At 36.3% G+C, this 16,106-nt stretch overlaps 1 protein-coding gene across 12 annotated transcripts in view; it reads left to right on the top strand.

Moving 5' to 3' along the window:
- Positions 1-16,106, top strand: part of GPC5 (glypican 5) — a 720,327-nt gene that overhangs the window by 173,271 nt on the left and 530,950 nt on the right. Inside the window, exon 6 of one of the 12 annotated variants that reach the window (XM_064504718.1) lies at positions 6,025-6,184. The exons of the other annotated variants lie outside the window; for them this stretch is intronic. Within the exon in view, the coding sequence (XP_064360788.1) occupies positions 6,025-6,124 (100 nt within the window). The 3' untranslated portion in view covers positions 6,125-6,184. Of the gene's footprint in view, positions 1-6,024; positions 6,185-16,106 lie in introns of those variants that run through there. 12 annotated transcript variants of the gene reach the window in all.

The raw sequence follows: 16,106 nt of genomic DNA, 5'->3' as shown, positions 1-16,106 counted from the left end.
CTTAGTGAAGCAATGTAAAGCATCAGTCACTGTTGTGATTGTTTTTTTTTTCTTTGAATTAACAACCGATCACTAAAAGCCATCATTCATGAGGCTACATTTTCAATGGGATTAATATGAATTGAGCAGTTTCTCCTTTAGATCTTTTTTATTTTACTTGTTCAGTGCAAGTATCTTGCTAAAATAAATGCAAATTTAATGACTGTAAAGCCTGAGCAATAAGATCCTTTCTTTCAGGCTGTGCTTGCAAGGGGAAGATGTCAAGGTTTGAAAATAATTTGAAAACATGAAAAAAGAAATGAATTGGTAGGTAGTTTTCAAAGAGGTAAAAAAATTCTAATTTTAAAGGCAAGTGCATTTGTGTATGGGGATTTTTTTGTTGAGATAAAAATATGTAAGACACAAAAAGTGAGTAATAATCAAATTTATGTCATTATTATAAAATTGTTAAGACAAAAAATGTGTAAAACAGTTATTTAAACCATAAGAAGTATGCAGTAAAGACTATAAAGTGTTTGTTTTTTAATAACAAAAAATATGCACTATTTTAGAGCTGGAATGACACTGAGGTATGTACATGTATTCTTTGTGTGCCTTTTGACACATCAGAGGTAGGAAATAAGAAAAGGCTGGAAACAGAAAGCATTAATATGTTTACCAAGTAGACTAAAAGGAAGATTACATCATGGGTATCTGGCATAGTATATAAATGAGATCTAACATGACACTTACCAACAAAAACCTTACTAGATGAATATTACATCTGCATATGTGTGTGTGTGTCTACTTAGGATAGTACTAAAGACTAAGTAGTAAATTTGCCTGTCCCACGATATGCAGGAACTACAATTGCCTAACACTGTAACTTTTAAAAATTAATAGTTTGATTTGCAATATTTCTTAGATATAGAAAGTGTTTTGAGAGCTAGACTGCACCAATAATAGCATCACTGTAAATATATATTACAACTTCTGAAAGAATGAAAGAATGAACTCTCATTCTGAAAGAAAGCATTTCACCATCTAGCATTTCTCCATGCCCAGCCTAGAGAGAAAAAGAAAGCAGACCTCTTTTTCTTTTTTTTTTCTTTTTTCTTTTCAGATATCTTGGGGTGAATTTTTTTTTGTATTTGCTTCTCTAAGATAGTACATCTCTAGTCTAGTCAGTGAAGTTAACTAAGAGTCTGAAAAGCAACATTTTTAGAGCTGCCACAATGTGGTTGTTTACGTGCTTCAGTTCCTAGCCTGCAAACGCTGGGGAGAACAGTTTCAGCCTGTGCTTTAGGTCTCCAGCTTTGGTGTGGTTCCTTGGCTATTCCTCTTCAGCTCCCTGAATAGCAAATGAAGCTGGACAGACCCTTCTGGAAGGAAATTAGGAAACCCTGAGTTGAGCTTTTTCTCTAAACGGCTCTTTTGATGAAGCACCTACCTCTCTGTCATGATAATAGTAGGAAGCCTTGCCCAAATCCCCCTGTTTTGCCTTTCTCGCCTCGCAGGCTTCCTTTCCCTTGACTTTGGCATCTGCTTAAACTCGAGGACCATGAAAAGTCATTTTGGAAGGTAAATGCAGTCAGGGGAATACTGCTGAAATCAAAGGAACTACTTATGTGTGTAAGCACATACAGAAAATACTTGCAAAGCTGGGGTGGTAGATAATGAAGTCTTTGAGGAAGAAGCTCTCTGTTTGGCAGAGTTATCTGTTAAATAAATAGTAACTAGCAGGCTCTACTTTTGCAATCAATAACTGTAGTATTTCTTTTCATGTTTATGTTTAGATAAAAATGTATTTATGCTGAAGCTCTTCCAAAGATGGATTGAAATTTTAAAAGCGACACAGTGACTCAAATATTTTACATGTGCTTTCCACCAGAGGATTATGGTTTTACTTTTGTGCAAAGGGTCTTATGATAAATAGAGAAATATGCTACTGCATTTCATAGATACAGCTGTATCTGTAAAGAATTTTCAACTATATTGCCACATCCACATGCATATAGCTAGAGACATTATTTCTGTTTTTTAACTGTACTCTTTCAGATATTGGACAGTTACGCTTGACCTATTTCTGATCTCTAGAGCAGAAGGTGAATAACTGCAGGTTTTGCCCTCCTTCTTGCTTATGGATGTCTAGAAGAAAGCTATAAAAAGGCCTATTCAAGAGAGAGAGAGAAGGTCAGGCACTCAATCAGAATGTACGAGCTGGGATTACTGTCAAACTGGAAAATCTTTTCTATAAAATAATAGTTGTTTTTATTATAGTTTTCCTGTTATTCAGGTAAAATTAGCATAGGTTCGGTTCTGTGCCTTTGTTTTTTTTTTTCTCTTTTGAATGTGTAACTTGGCTATTAACCTGCTGACAGAAACCACAGGTTAAGCTGTATAATAACTAATGGTCAATGGCACCCTGGAACAGGATAGCACTGGCACATTTCTGGGCAAGAGCCCTGTGTCAAAACTTGCCTTCTATGGAGGTTTTGCTAGTGCAAGGACTGTAGAAGTGGATCCATGCAAAAAAACCCCCAAAATTATATATATATATATTTAACAGTTGTACTTTCTTATTCCAGACTGATTTACTTACTCTTCAATGTGTTAGATGTGCTCATTGGAACCAGTGGGTGCTGCAAGCAGGCTGTAAAACAACTGAGAATTAAATCTTAATGTGACACGATACAAAAGTATTTTCCCCTTGAAAAGTAGAGAGAAAGAAAATGGTTTATTGTTAATGCATTTTTTTTTTCTAAATACTTTTACTTTCCTGAAGTGAAATGAGTAGTCACAAAAGGAGCCATATTCATAACCCTGGGGACTGAAGTTCTGGTATTTACCCACAAAATGCATACAGAAATTCATTCTCTATCCCGTGCTATTGGTGTGTGCTTCATCCAGGAAGCTGAATTTAGGATTGAGATTTTCTAGGCCTAGTCAATATTTGGGTTGTTTGTTGAGGCAAAAGATAGGAAGAAAAATCTAAGTCATCATAGTGAAATAGGAAGTCTATGGAGACCTGGACTGCATGCACTTTTATTTCTCAAAAATAACATGTATTACATCAATTAATGACTGTTGGTCACAATACAAATCAAACAGATAATATAGAATGACATCCTTTCGCAGTCCCAATTACTACACTCTGAGCCATTCTTTCTTTCACCTGATCTCATCTCTCTCTTCAGATGGGAATTTAATAGCTAGTATCTTCTTACTTTATTTTTCATATGCTACTTTCTTCACAGGTAAGGTGGTGTCTCCAAATCTTCAGGCTTTATTTGATGCAGCTAATTTTTTTCTGGTATTAACTTGCAGTGTCCATACTTTGGATAATTGTATAGGATCCATACTAGCCCATGCAGTAGAGAACAGGGCTAGAACTCAAAATTGTTTTTGACATACTGGAGAAATAGTCTGTAAATAAAGGATGAAATTTAATAGAGAAAAGTCCAAGGAACTGTAAGTAGGCAGAAATCAACAACTGTGCATTTACAGGATGAATAGCTTTTTACTAGGAAAAGTAAAGAGGTTTCATTGTATCAGTCAAAATAAGTGTCAACAGTGGCATGCTGTTGTGAAAAATGGCAAGCATATCAGTATGATAAATACTATTGTATGCTCCTCCCTATTCAGCATTAGGTTGTGTGGCCAGCCTTAGGTACTGGATTTTAAGCCTAAAGGAGAGAAGACTGGGCAACATAAAAACAACCATTTAGAATGGGGAAGGAAATTGCTCTCTGTGTCAGTGGTAAATAGAGCAGGAAGCTTAAACTCTAAAAAGAAAAGTGAGTTCCTGTTGAAATCCAGAAGAAGTAGTGTTTGTACAACAATGGCAAGATGTGGCATGCTGATAGAGATTTGGGTCTGCTTAATATTCAGTTAGGTCTCTTATGTCATTTCATTATGATATTGCCACTGTAGATACTAACAACAAGCTAAACAGGGAAGGGAAAGAGTGGGAAAGATACAGGAATAAATAACATTAGTTATTTCTTAGATAGATAATACCAGTTATGTCTGAGAAAAAATAGTGATTTATGGAGGCTTCAGATATCTTAGTTTCATGTTTGTTTGTTTGTTTTGCAGCATTTCATAGTAAATTAAGTCTCTATAATAGAACCAATAGGTATAATGCCACTCTAAATAAGTAAGAAATCTTTTCTGAGCTGTCTGGTGTTCAAAACATTAGAGGTACAATTTGCCCTCTTCTGGAAGTCAGTTATTATTCCACAGGCATTTGGGCAGGTCAGAAAGGTCTTTAGCTAATTTAGGATGAAAATCATTGTTCTGTTTCTTCACATTTTCCTTGCAACAGAAAGTGTATTTCTTTTAGAGGGATTAGTGTTACTGTTCAGAAATAATATGGAGCCAGCAGGAACCCTGCACTGTCAGCAGCTCCTGGGGAGGTGACCAAGAAGTTCTTTGGCATCTGGAATGACTCATGGAGCTCACAGCATGGTTTGCACCTTGGGATGGTCACAGAATCACAGAACAGTGGAGGTGGGAAGGGACCTCTGGAGATCATCTAGTCCAACTGCCTTGCTCACACAGGGTCAGGTAGAGTAGGTTCCTCAGGACTGTGTCAAGTCCAAGTTCCGATTATCTCCAAGGACAGTCTCCACGATCTCCCTGGTGAACATGTTCCAGTGTTTGCCCACCCTCACAGCGAAAATGTTTTTTCTTATTTTTAAATGTATTTTAGTTTGCACCCATTGCCTCTTGTCTTGTCACTGGGCACCACTGAGAAGAGCCTGCCTCTGTTGTCTTTACTGCTTCCCGTCAGGTATTTATACATTCTGATAAGATCCCTCCTGAGCCTTCTATTCTCCAGGCTGAACAGTCCCTCTCAGCCTCTCCTGCTATGAGAGATGCTTCAGTCCCTTCCTTGTGGCCTTTCGATGCACTCATTCCAGTATTTCCATGTCTCCCTTTTACTGGAGAGCCCAGTGCTGGACACAATACTCCAGGTGTGGCCTCACCAGTGCTGAGTAGAGAGAAAGGATCATTTCCCCTGCTGGAAATGCTCTCCTAACACAGCCCGGGGGTCTGTTGGCCGTCTTTGCTGCAAGGGGACATTGCTGGCTGATATCCAACTTTTTGTCCACCAGGAGCACCAGGGCCTTCTCTGAACAGCTGCTCTCCAGCAGGTCAGCCCCCAGCCTGTCCTGGTGCATGGGGTTATTCCTCCCCAGGAAGGAGAGAAAGCAGGACTTTGCACTTCCCTTTCTTGAACTTAATGAAGTTCTTGTTAGCCCGAAGTCCAAGGTGGCATTTCTGCCCTGCGCTGTTTGGAGACATCAGTCTCTGGAAGCTCCCTTTATACAGTATTCCTCTTAAATTAAGTCATGCCTAGCAGTGTTCTATCTACTGTTATGTCTGAAGATCATATTTTCCTGGTCATGACATTTTGTAGTTTATAGTGATGGTGTGCTCAAGTACACTTGATAGGGACCTAAATAGAATATTATTAAGAATATTGTTAAGTACATGAGCCTAATTTTGGGAAAAATAGAAATAACATCAAATATAATGATGCGGAGCTACATTACTCAATTGCTGACACCTTCTACTCTACCCATATTAATCACCTGTGATTATCTCTGGTAGAAATATCTGACACAGTACAGGCAAACTAGGTAGAATAAAACTAATGTTTATTTTTCCAATATGAAATAATATTTATGTGACATGATCTGATTGAGATTATGTAAGTAAATACCTGTCTGGCTTTCTGTCAAAACAATTTTAGACCACTTCAAAGATTTTTGTTTATATTGTAGATTAAATATCCCTTGAAGGACTCCAGTACCCATTTATTCCTCACAAACTCTTTAACTACAATGCAAATTCATTTCACAAGAGCAATTACTTTTTATTATATTGATACACTTGTCATATGTAAAATTGAGATCAGAATTTTGTTCTGAAAGCATGTCCTCTATATTTTGTAAGGCATGTAGGAGATAGATAGCTGATATTTGGAAGTGATGAAAGTGATAAAGGACCAACAACTTTTTTTTTTTTTTTCCATAGGAGAATGAATATCTTTCTCTTAAGATTCTTTGCTATTTATTCCTGGCATCACAGAAAGCAACGTGAGTTTTTCTCACCACCTTTACTGGTAGTCGGATGAGTTCCATGTAGTAAAGAATGTTTCACTTGACTTTTGGAATTAGTTTGCTAAAAAAATATTAAGAGACCAAGCATCTTTGAAGACAAATGAAGTCAACACAAAAAATTATGGAATTAAAATGTCATTCTCCTTTAGAATGAAACACTAAAGATACTAACTCATGTGAAGATGAAGTTACACTCTTGAAGTGGTTCTAAGTACTTGTTATGCAGTTACAGGGATTGAGGTTTGCAGAGTAGAAAAGCAATACCTGACAAATTGCTAGCAGTGGGAAATTATACTCAAACCCACATGCTTCAGAATATTAATATTCAAGAGGATGATTTGTCAACCAATGGACAACAGTTTTTATTTAAAATTTTCTGCATGAGTTATTAAAATGTGCTCAAAGGATTACTATTAAAATATTTTGTGTGTTCAAAATCTTTAGTGGCTTTGAAAATTTTAAACTCTGTTGTTCAGTATATATATTTTTATGTGTTTAAAGTCTTTTTGTGCTGAGTTGCAGTACATTGCTTTTTATATTTTGCCATTAAGTTTTCAGCTATAGGTTTGCCTTCATTCTAGGAAGAAATATCAAACACTAATTTAATAAAGCCAGCTAAGGCAAACATTAAGTCATAAATTCAGTTCTTAAACCCGTTTCCCTTCTCTTCATCCCATTCTTCTTGCCAATTGAATCTATCCCTTACCTAGAGAAAAGTATGTACTAATATTTCCTGTTTGTTTACCAAAAAATGCTAATTATTGTTTCAAATAATAAAGAACAGAAAATTTTAAAAATCAAAATAGAATCAAACACCTGCAAATTATAAATCTCTACAATGTTGATACTTGTATTCAAGTGTGTAAGAACATTATGAGTGTATGTAAGAGCATTAAGAAACAGTGTTTACAGCTGAAATAGCTGAGCATGTAAATTTAATTGTTTATGCAAAAATGTAATTATTTATGCATTTATACCTGTATGTAAATTATCTACATAGTCTTTTTAGTTAAGCTCATAATTGTCAAACATGCAGAATGGGGACCTATAGTGGGTTGCCTAAGTTATTGGATGAACTCTGGTTTAAATTAATCAATTGAAACAATAAATGAATAAAAATGTCTTCTAGGTCCACATGTAGACATCAGCTGTTTCCTACCTGCTTGACAATAAAATGCCATAAAGTGCCAATATAATTACCCGTGCTGTATAGCTGTAGCACAGCACAGCAACAAAACTATCCTTGTATCTATCTACAGTAATTCAGGCCTTGAATCATTGAAGTTTTTTGGACAGAGTACAGCTAGACATTTCATCACATGAGTTTATTCAAATTGTGTTTATATGTACAATCTTTAATTACTCTTACAGAAATCTCCATAATTGCTGAATATCTTACTTTCTGATTATCTTACCAGACGCTACATCTTTTTGGAAAAGTCTGATACAAAACAAGCTGTTAAAAATGGACTGAACAAATCTAGGCTTTTCCTCATAAGAGCAATGGATAGAGAATATCAGATTATGTCAGAGGGAAAGAGTCAGGTGGTGACTGATCATCAATCATTCCATGTAAATGCACAACTGAAAAGAAACTGGAATTACCTTGGTTAATCTATAATATGTCATAGATCCTTGAAGATCTTTTTACCTCTTTTTAAGTGTTTTCTTTACTGGGCCTAGGAAAGGATTGCAGTTAGAGGAACACAGTGAATGGTATATAATCAGACCCTGACTATATGGTCTTGTGTCCTGTCTGTGCAGAAACATCACCAGACGGAAGAATGTCTTAGCACGCTGTTAAGGAATCATTTGTCTGGAGTCCCTGTAAGAGGCTGTTTTATGTTCAGATTTGCTTTTTAGGCACAAACCTTCTCATTTGTGTTTACTATTATAATTTTGGGTGTTTGTGGGACATCACGAAACAATGCTGATTAGTGGAAGGTTAAGTAATAATCCCACGAGATTTACAAACTGACAGTGTAAAAGAGAGATGAAATTGATAGCTATCTATGTGTGAGTAACCAGAAGAAATATCTGAACTCAGACACCGCTGGTTCACTGCCAAAATCCTTGGCATGGGGTCAGGTGCACAATGCAGTACAGTTGCCTGATAAAATCCCAGCCCAGCAAAGGAATCCAGCACCCAGGATCTGATCAGTGGGATCAGCCGTGATCCATCCTAGCTCGAGGCATTGGATGGAAATGGAAAAAAGCATCATCTGATACTCAGGTTGTATGGGATAATTACAGATCAGGAGTTTTAGCAAAGAAAAACTGAAGATTATGGTCATGTTGTAGCAGGCGGGAAAAATACCACGTCTTTTTTTTCACTGCAGCTCTAATAGGGGTACAAAACATAAAAGTTACAGTGAGGCGAACTGTTAAAAGGGCAGATGGTTAAACCATATGGAATGTGGAAAGAGAAGGAGAGCAAGTGAATTTGAAAAGGGCCCAGAAAGTCAGCCTGTGTGTTGATGGCCACTATATAGCCATAGTGGCAACAATTCTTGAAATCAGTTGAGTTTTATAAATATGGCATTCTTTCACAGTTGTAACTGGCCTGAAACATGAAACAAGAGATCACATCCATGTTTTTAAGATTACAGCAGGCTCTAAGAAATTGTCAATTTTTAACATCTGGTAGACTTACAAATACATAATTTATATGTTATTGCTTCCCAGTGGGTATCACAGAAAAAAGAAATGCAGAAAATGCAGAGGTTCTTGAGCAAACTCCCTGAATGACCATTCAGTGGTGCCTATAATGTACAGACAACCAAATACATACACCTTTCCTTAAATGTTTGCATGAGCTAATATTTCATAACTATTGTTTTTATTTCTTGCTGTGATCAGACAGAGTCATAAAAAGCAGGAACATATGTCTCAGAATATATTTAAATATGCATTTAGTACCTTAACTGTTTTATGTTAGGTCAGTGAATGCAGACTTGTGCATTATTTTCAAATATGAGGGCGTTCGTTTGCTTACTGACTTCAGTTTTATTAATTTCTATGCCAGTTTATATATTTAAGAAGTTGCCTTCCTGACAGTCATACCAGCATTGTATGTGCCTGTCTGTTTCACTTGGTAGCATCCTTTTTTATCCTAGACCTTCGTGAATACTTGAGGATAATCTTTCAATCAGCTTTTAAAAACATATATTGTCAGAAGTTTTTAAGGACATATATATTAAGCAGTTCTGACTATTGCACCAAATACAGCAAGACACATTCTGTAGAGCAGTTTAAATGACAATGGGTTAAAACACGTTTTTTGTGGATTTTCGGAGATGGATTTAGGACACATTCTTGGTACATTTTTCATAAACAGCTGTTGATCGCTAGAATGCTTAAGGAAGTCTGTGCTTGTTAAAAAAAAAAAGTATTGGAAGCCCAGTTTTTAGTGCATGTCTACCCACTTGAGTAGGTAGGTAGTCTCGAAGTTTATCTTCACTGATTTGTTTGTCAGTTCCTTCAAAAGACTTAGAACATCTAGTTCTTTCCACAACACATTAATTTTTTTTGTGTTGTTTGGGTTTTTGCTAAGCATAATTTTTTTACTTTTATAAAAAAATCATTTTTTTTTCTCTTGTATTATTTTTCACTTGTTACCTGAAAGGTACCACCATGTGAATATTAATTCTTATAATATACTACACATGTGGTGGAAGTACACTTTTGGGGAAATACGCATACTGAACAGATGATGTGCAGCTGTCCCAGTGAGACAGAGGCTGACTTCAGCCCTGGATATCAAATTTAGTCTTATCTCATTTTGTTTTGATTTGAAGCAGTCTTTGATAATCCCAGTAAAGAGATGGTAGGAGGAAAAGAAAAAGATACAATCCTGGAAAGGGAAAATTAATTTCATGATTTGTATTTTTTCATCTGTACAAGAACTTTGTTTTCCTATAAGACCCTTCTCTAATATTTCTTTCATATCTGAAGTAATATGTTAATGATGATGCCCTAAATTGCAATGTGGATATCTCGAGTATGTAATCTCAGAAGAGTCCACCTTTTCCCTCTCTCTGTACTGTAACAAATGCCCAAGAGAATTGGAACAAGGTTCTCAGAACCTGTCTCAGCTTTCAGTAACATTATCTCCAAGGTGCTTTTATTAGTAATGTAGTGTAGTTACACGGATCAGTGTTTTTATGGTTTGTTTTCAAACAAATCTGGCTATTTCTATCACACCTGTCATTCTGCTCTCCAATTACTGAACAGTATTGAATACTACCAGGTCACAGTGAAAGCAGAATTTTCATCTTTTCTTCCTTCTTCATAAACAGGGAATGGTTGTGCCTATAGTTTGCTTAGTCTCATTTTTTAAAATAGCAGCATTACTCTCAGAGAGGAAAGCTGGCTTGAAAAAGTTTGTTAAGGATATATAGTTAGGCCATTCTCAATGAGGATTTAGTGGGGAAAAGTATGGTGCAACAGGCCTTTCTATGAACCTAGATATTTCTCAGCCTTCCCTTTACCCAAGAAGAGAACTCATTAGTTTACTGAGAAAAGTTGCAGTTTGCTGATGTCTTCTCTACAGTGTAGATCATTTATAGAAGCATGGCAAGTAAATCTGAATAGCGAGAGTTCAGTGTCAGCCTTCCCGGAAGGGATGAATGAGTAGGTACTGTGAAATTCTTGGGAATTTTGATGTAGCAATGCCTCGAAACTAAGTAACTTCCTATTTTCTTCCAGTGAATTCAATATGTATAAGTTAATAACAAGTAAACACTATGCAAAAATACAAAACCAAAACCAAAAAAGGTAAAATTTCTTAAAAAACTTCTGGGAACCCTTTAATCGTGTAGACAGTGGTTTTAAGTCACCTTTTTTTCTTGTCCCAGTTCATGAAATCAAGTGATTAAAACTGAAGCTGGCACGCCTCTGGTTTCATAGCTACCTGTAATCCACATGTGCTATTTAATCATGCTGGATCATCCCTAAGGTTTCTGTCAGTCAGCTTTGACTGTGGTTACTTTAGGGTGGTAGGGTACTACTCGTATGTCATGTGTGATTCTTAAAGAAATGAAAATGTTTAAAGTTATCATCCATATTAACACATAATAACATCATGAGATTCGTCAAAATGTTGTGTATTTCATAAAATAATATTTGGGACCTGCCTTTCAAAACTGAATGTGATTTTTTCCTAACATCTAAAATAATATTTCTTGTAATCAAAGTACAGCCCCACACTATTATTATTAATGAGCACACTCACACACATCTATATAGAAATGCAATCGTAACAGTAAATATTTTAGACAGAGTTAAAAAATAAATGTATCAACACTTAGAATGAGGTAAAAGGGTTTGATTTAAAAATTATTTGTGACTTGTTATGGTTTCACAGACACATGAAAAGATAAATTGATGAAAGAGAATAGGCTTGCAGTAGCAGAAAACTAATCAAGATAACCTACTAAAGTCTTTATTTATTATATTGCTTTTTATTTTTTTCTTTTGAGCTATCCATCCTCTCTCTTAAAATAAAACATTTGGTTTGAATATTAAGTGATACTTGTATTCATTTCTTCAGAGTTGCTTGCAAAATAAATGTACTAAATCATTTTTATCTCAAAGGCTGTCAAATTAAAATCTACATTAAAAAAATTCATTGCACAAAGAAAAGTGTTTGAGATACACTGCAATTTACACGTTTCCCAGTTAAGATTCTGTTATAGTGGAGATCTGTGCAAAAATGCTTTTGTAGTTAAGTTATTTACCTTTCTGGTTGTCAAGTACCAGTCAGTTTTATGATAACCTTTCCACAGTTAATCTTCTGTGATCACAGTGGCATCTGGAATTGTTTTCCTACGTTTTCAGCTGTCCATCCTAAAATGTGTACTAGAATTTTCTGTTCATTATATAGTTCCTTATCAAAACACTCAAGAATTACAGTATTTCATGCATGTGAAAGCCTTAATTAGAGAATTTTTTATTACAAAAAGACGGTGAGCCCCTGCAGTCTGTGTAGTGGTCCAGGGAAAGCTTCTCCCCCGACTCATGGTGGCGGGTGTCCCCCTGGCCCACGGGGCTGATGCCCTCCTGGGACCGCCTTTGTGGGGGGGCAGCGCAGGGGCTAGTGCCTCTGGCCGGGTTTTGGGGTCCCCCTGCCTCCCGCTGTGCCTCTGTGCTCCTTTGCGTTGGTGGAGATGAACCTTTAATCACATAAGCTAACATGAACCATGGAACTTTCCTTGCGTTTTCTTAAATTTGTACTGCTGGGCTCTAGTCTCAGAATTTATAGTTTGTAGGATTTTTGTTCTGCCTCACTTTCATGTCCTAAAATAGTGGGGATGGGGTGGAGGCTTTGTATACAGAAGTATAACACTTGCAGCGCTTACTCAGATTCAATGCTTTTTTTTAGCTTCAGAAATTTGAGCCCTATTTTTTCTACATTACAAGGAGAGTTACCCTAAATCAGCAGGCTGGAGATTTACTAGATTACAAATACTGTCCATCCTTGTGTTGTGCACAAAAAACAAAACAAAGCAAAGCAAAACAATACAAACAAACAAAACAGAAAAAAAAAAAAAACGGAAGAGATGGAGGAAATCACCATAACTGTATTATAGGTATGTTCGTTTAGGAATGGGGGGACAAGGACCCTGCCATTTTGGCTTATTTTTTGTTTGGTTTCTTGTTTTAACAAATAGCTGTTATTGTAGAATGCCTACGGAGTGATCTCTTAGCTGGCATTCAGCTGCTTTTTCTGTTTGCTTGTTCATCTGACTTCAGGTGCATTAATTTCACTGTGCCTCAGGAATGCTCTGCAGAAATGGGTAGTTTAGGGGCTTTGAGGTTTCGCTGTTGACTTGCTGGCTCTTGGTGGGGGCAAAGCACTGCTGAGGCAGTTCTGGCCACCCTCAGAAGCACACCCCTTGTAGTCTTTGAGGTCAAATACCATATTAGAGGTACTTTATTAGAGCCTCAGAGAGGACTTCTCACATAAGAAAAACAAAACAAAACACCCTCCCCCCCCAAAAAAAATACCACTATAAGGAGCTAGTGGTGTTAAGCAGAATAAAATAATCTCTTGAAAATAAAAACACAACCTTCCAAAAACTGCTCCTTTTTCCAAAAAAGGAAAGCAGAAAAGAGCATAAACTCAGGCAAGCTAAACGTGAAACTTTAATATGGCAGGCTAAAGCCAGGTGTTGAGGAGCAATTTGCAAAGAACAAGAGAGATATTAATAAAACGTCTTTCAAAAACTTCAGGAGATATGAAATGTTGAGAGAAACAGGAGGGCACAAAAGTTACCACCCTCTGAAGAAGCTCCCAAGAAAATTAGAGAAAGAGCAGAAAATCTGAATTTTTCCTTTGTGTTGGTGTTCCTTATGGAGCAGCCCAGGCAGACAGCATCTACTCAGACCTTCTAATGAAACTCCAGTATGAAACTGCTGAGTTGCTCATGGTGAGATATTACCTGTTGCTTAAATCTGTCTTTGTGCCAGATGAATGGAATGTGGCAAATGTAGGTTTAAAAATGCCTGTAAGGAGGATCCAGGGCCACTTCTGTGAGAAGTGAATGCAAGTCTGTACAAATAGCTCTGTACAAATAATGGAAAACAAATGTCATACTACAGTTATGCCTTGCAGAGAAGCACGGAGTTTCTCAGTCTTTTGTAACCTGTTGAGATTTATCTACAAATTGTTGACATTCATCTGCCGTTAGTAGCAGAAATTTATCTCTCTATTTATTTATAGATCTGTAAATTTATTTATTTCTATATCTACTTAGCTATTGAAGCCAATGGGGAAACTGTTTTTCTCAGTTCAACAAACACCTTTCTGTTCGGAGGCAAGATCTATGTTTCTGTGTAGTAAGTTTTATTATGTTGTAAATGACATATCTTTGATTTCAAAATAAATAAAATCTGTTAGAACTGACACTAAGGGTAGGATTAATCTCATGTAACTTTAGACCCATACAGTGTGTGTCTCAGGCCAGTACTGACTAGGGTCCCTTAAGAGTCAGTGGAGAAAAATGGATATTATTGTACTTGATTCACCATATCTGCTTTAGAGGTGGGATTTACTTCCCTAAATATAGACATCTAGTGTGCCATTTTAGATGCCCAAGGTGTCTTGCTTGGCTTCCTAGGTGCTGCTCAGGTGTTTCATTACTTCTGTGTAATGTTAGCCAGTCCCGTGACAGTATTTCAGATACTGTATGGCATCTGGAATGGCTTCATAAATACTTTTGTTTAGGGAACTGAATCCTGTCCTAGGTATCAGTTTCAGGATAAACAGCACCCTTTAAGTTCCCCTCGCTATTAAGAAAGTCTAGGCGACCAGTTTACTTGTAGATGTCCAAATGGTAGACACCTGGATGTGGTAAGATGAATCTGTTTTTAAAACAATCATTTCTACAACTGTCTTTCTTTGCTAGTAATTCCTGAATTTTTTGACCACCTCTTGTGCATAAAATGTGGGATGGGATTAAATTCTGATATAAATGCATTCATGGTTCAGCTCTGCTGAATTTGTATTTCTTTATAGAGGCTAACTATCATTTTTATTCCAGACTGTCATTTTCTACTTACCCAACTGGTGCATTCAGTAAGACATACTTTCAGTGGTTTTGTAGTATGTAAGTCCAATACTACAGAGAAGCAATTATCCTTTTTGTTATTGCATCTGAATCACACCTCTTTTTATCTATTTATTTATTTATGTGTATAAAGATGAGGATGTTGAATAAGAAAAATATAGGAAGTTAATATTCAAAAACTGGTTAATGATACCATAAGGTATATTCTGAAATCAGCTTTGAAGTGTATTCAGACTTTTACTGACATGAGCTTTACATTTCCAAAAGTTAATACTGAGAAGCTCAACACTCCTAGAGGCCAGAAAGAAAAATATCAGTACTGATATTTAATCTTATACTTTTTTGGTTAAATATTCTAAAAATGGAAAGGTACCGTTATGTTTTAAATAGCCTGTTGTTATTAAAATATCATCTTAAAATTAAAAACCTATACCATAGTATCATTAAGACAGTTCAGGGCATTTTTAACGGGTTATTTAAACCATCCTTGGATGGTTGAAGGCAGCTGTTTTGTTGCCTTACGCCTCTGAACCTACCCAAGGCATATATTAATGGACTAACATAACATGCCCTGAGGCATCCTAAAGAATATATAAATGGCATATTAAACTGTTGTTCGGGGAACAAATGCAATATTGAGTCTCAATCCAGATGCTGCTCAGAAATTTGTGTTGTTTCCTCATAGTCCAACATGTGCTGATCAGTGCTGATGGAGCCATATTTACTCTGTAGGAAATGGATGTGACAGTGCACATGCATGATAGGAAACGTTCATCTATGTGAACTTTCCTCACTAGGTAATGTAATTTGCTGCACGAAAAATACCTGATATGACTTGCCCTTATATGAGTTCCCCAGCAAACAACTATTATGTTACTTTTTATCAGTTTCCAAAAACTTCATGTTCCTCCTATAATATGATATATAGTTCAGCAAACTCGGGTGACTAGAAGTATAGAAAATACTTATTTTGGAGAGGATATATTTTTACTTTGAGGGATCAGGGGAAATAGAAGCTATGTTTATCCTATGCTGTTCATATTGAATTTTACCAAATTATTTTTATTGGTGAAAGCTGTTATTTATTTGACATAGCATAACTGAAATCAGGAAGCAGGATGTGGAATTCCAATTAATTTCATTTGGTCACTTTAAATCCACATTCTGTTTGTAAAAATGTAAACTTCCAGTGAAGAAAGAGTTTGTGAAGGCTTTGGTGGAAAAATGTGAGGACTGAACAGAAATATTCCAAAGACACCTCCAAACCTGAAGATGCCCAAAACTGATACATCTCAAAAAGTAACACAAGGCTATAAACTTAGATTTTTCATTACCCCATACATAATGCAGTACAAGACAGAAGTAAAATAAATGCACAGAATGAGTAACAGAAGAAAGTCAAGCTTTAATTTGCTTATATTCATAA

The sequence above is a fragment of the Dromaius novaehollandiae genome, chromosome 1 (assembly GCF_036370855.1).
Source record: "Dromaius novaehollandiae isolate bDroNov1 chromosome 1, bDroNov1.hap1, whole genome shotgun sequence".
NCBI lineage: Eukaryota > Metazoa > Chordata > Aves > Casuariiformes > Dromaiidae > Dromaius > Dromaius novaehollandiae.
This window is presented reverse-complemented; position numbering and strand designations above follow the sequence as displayed.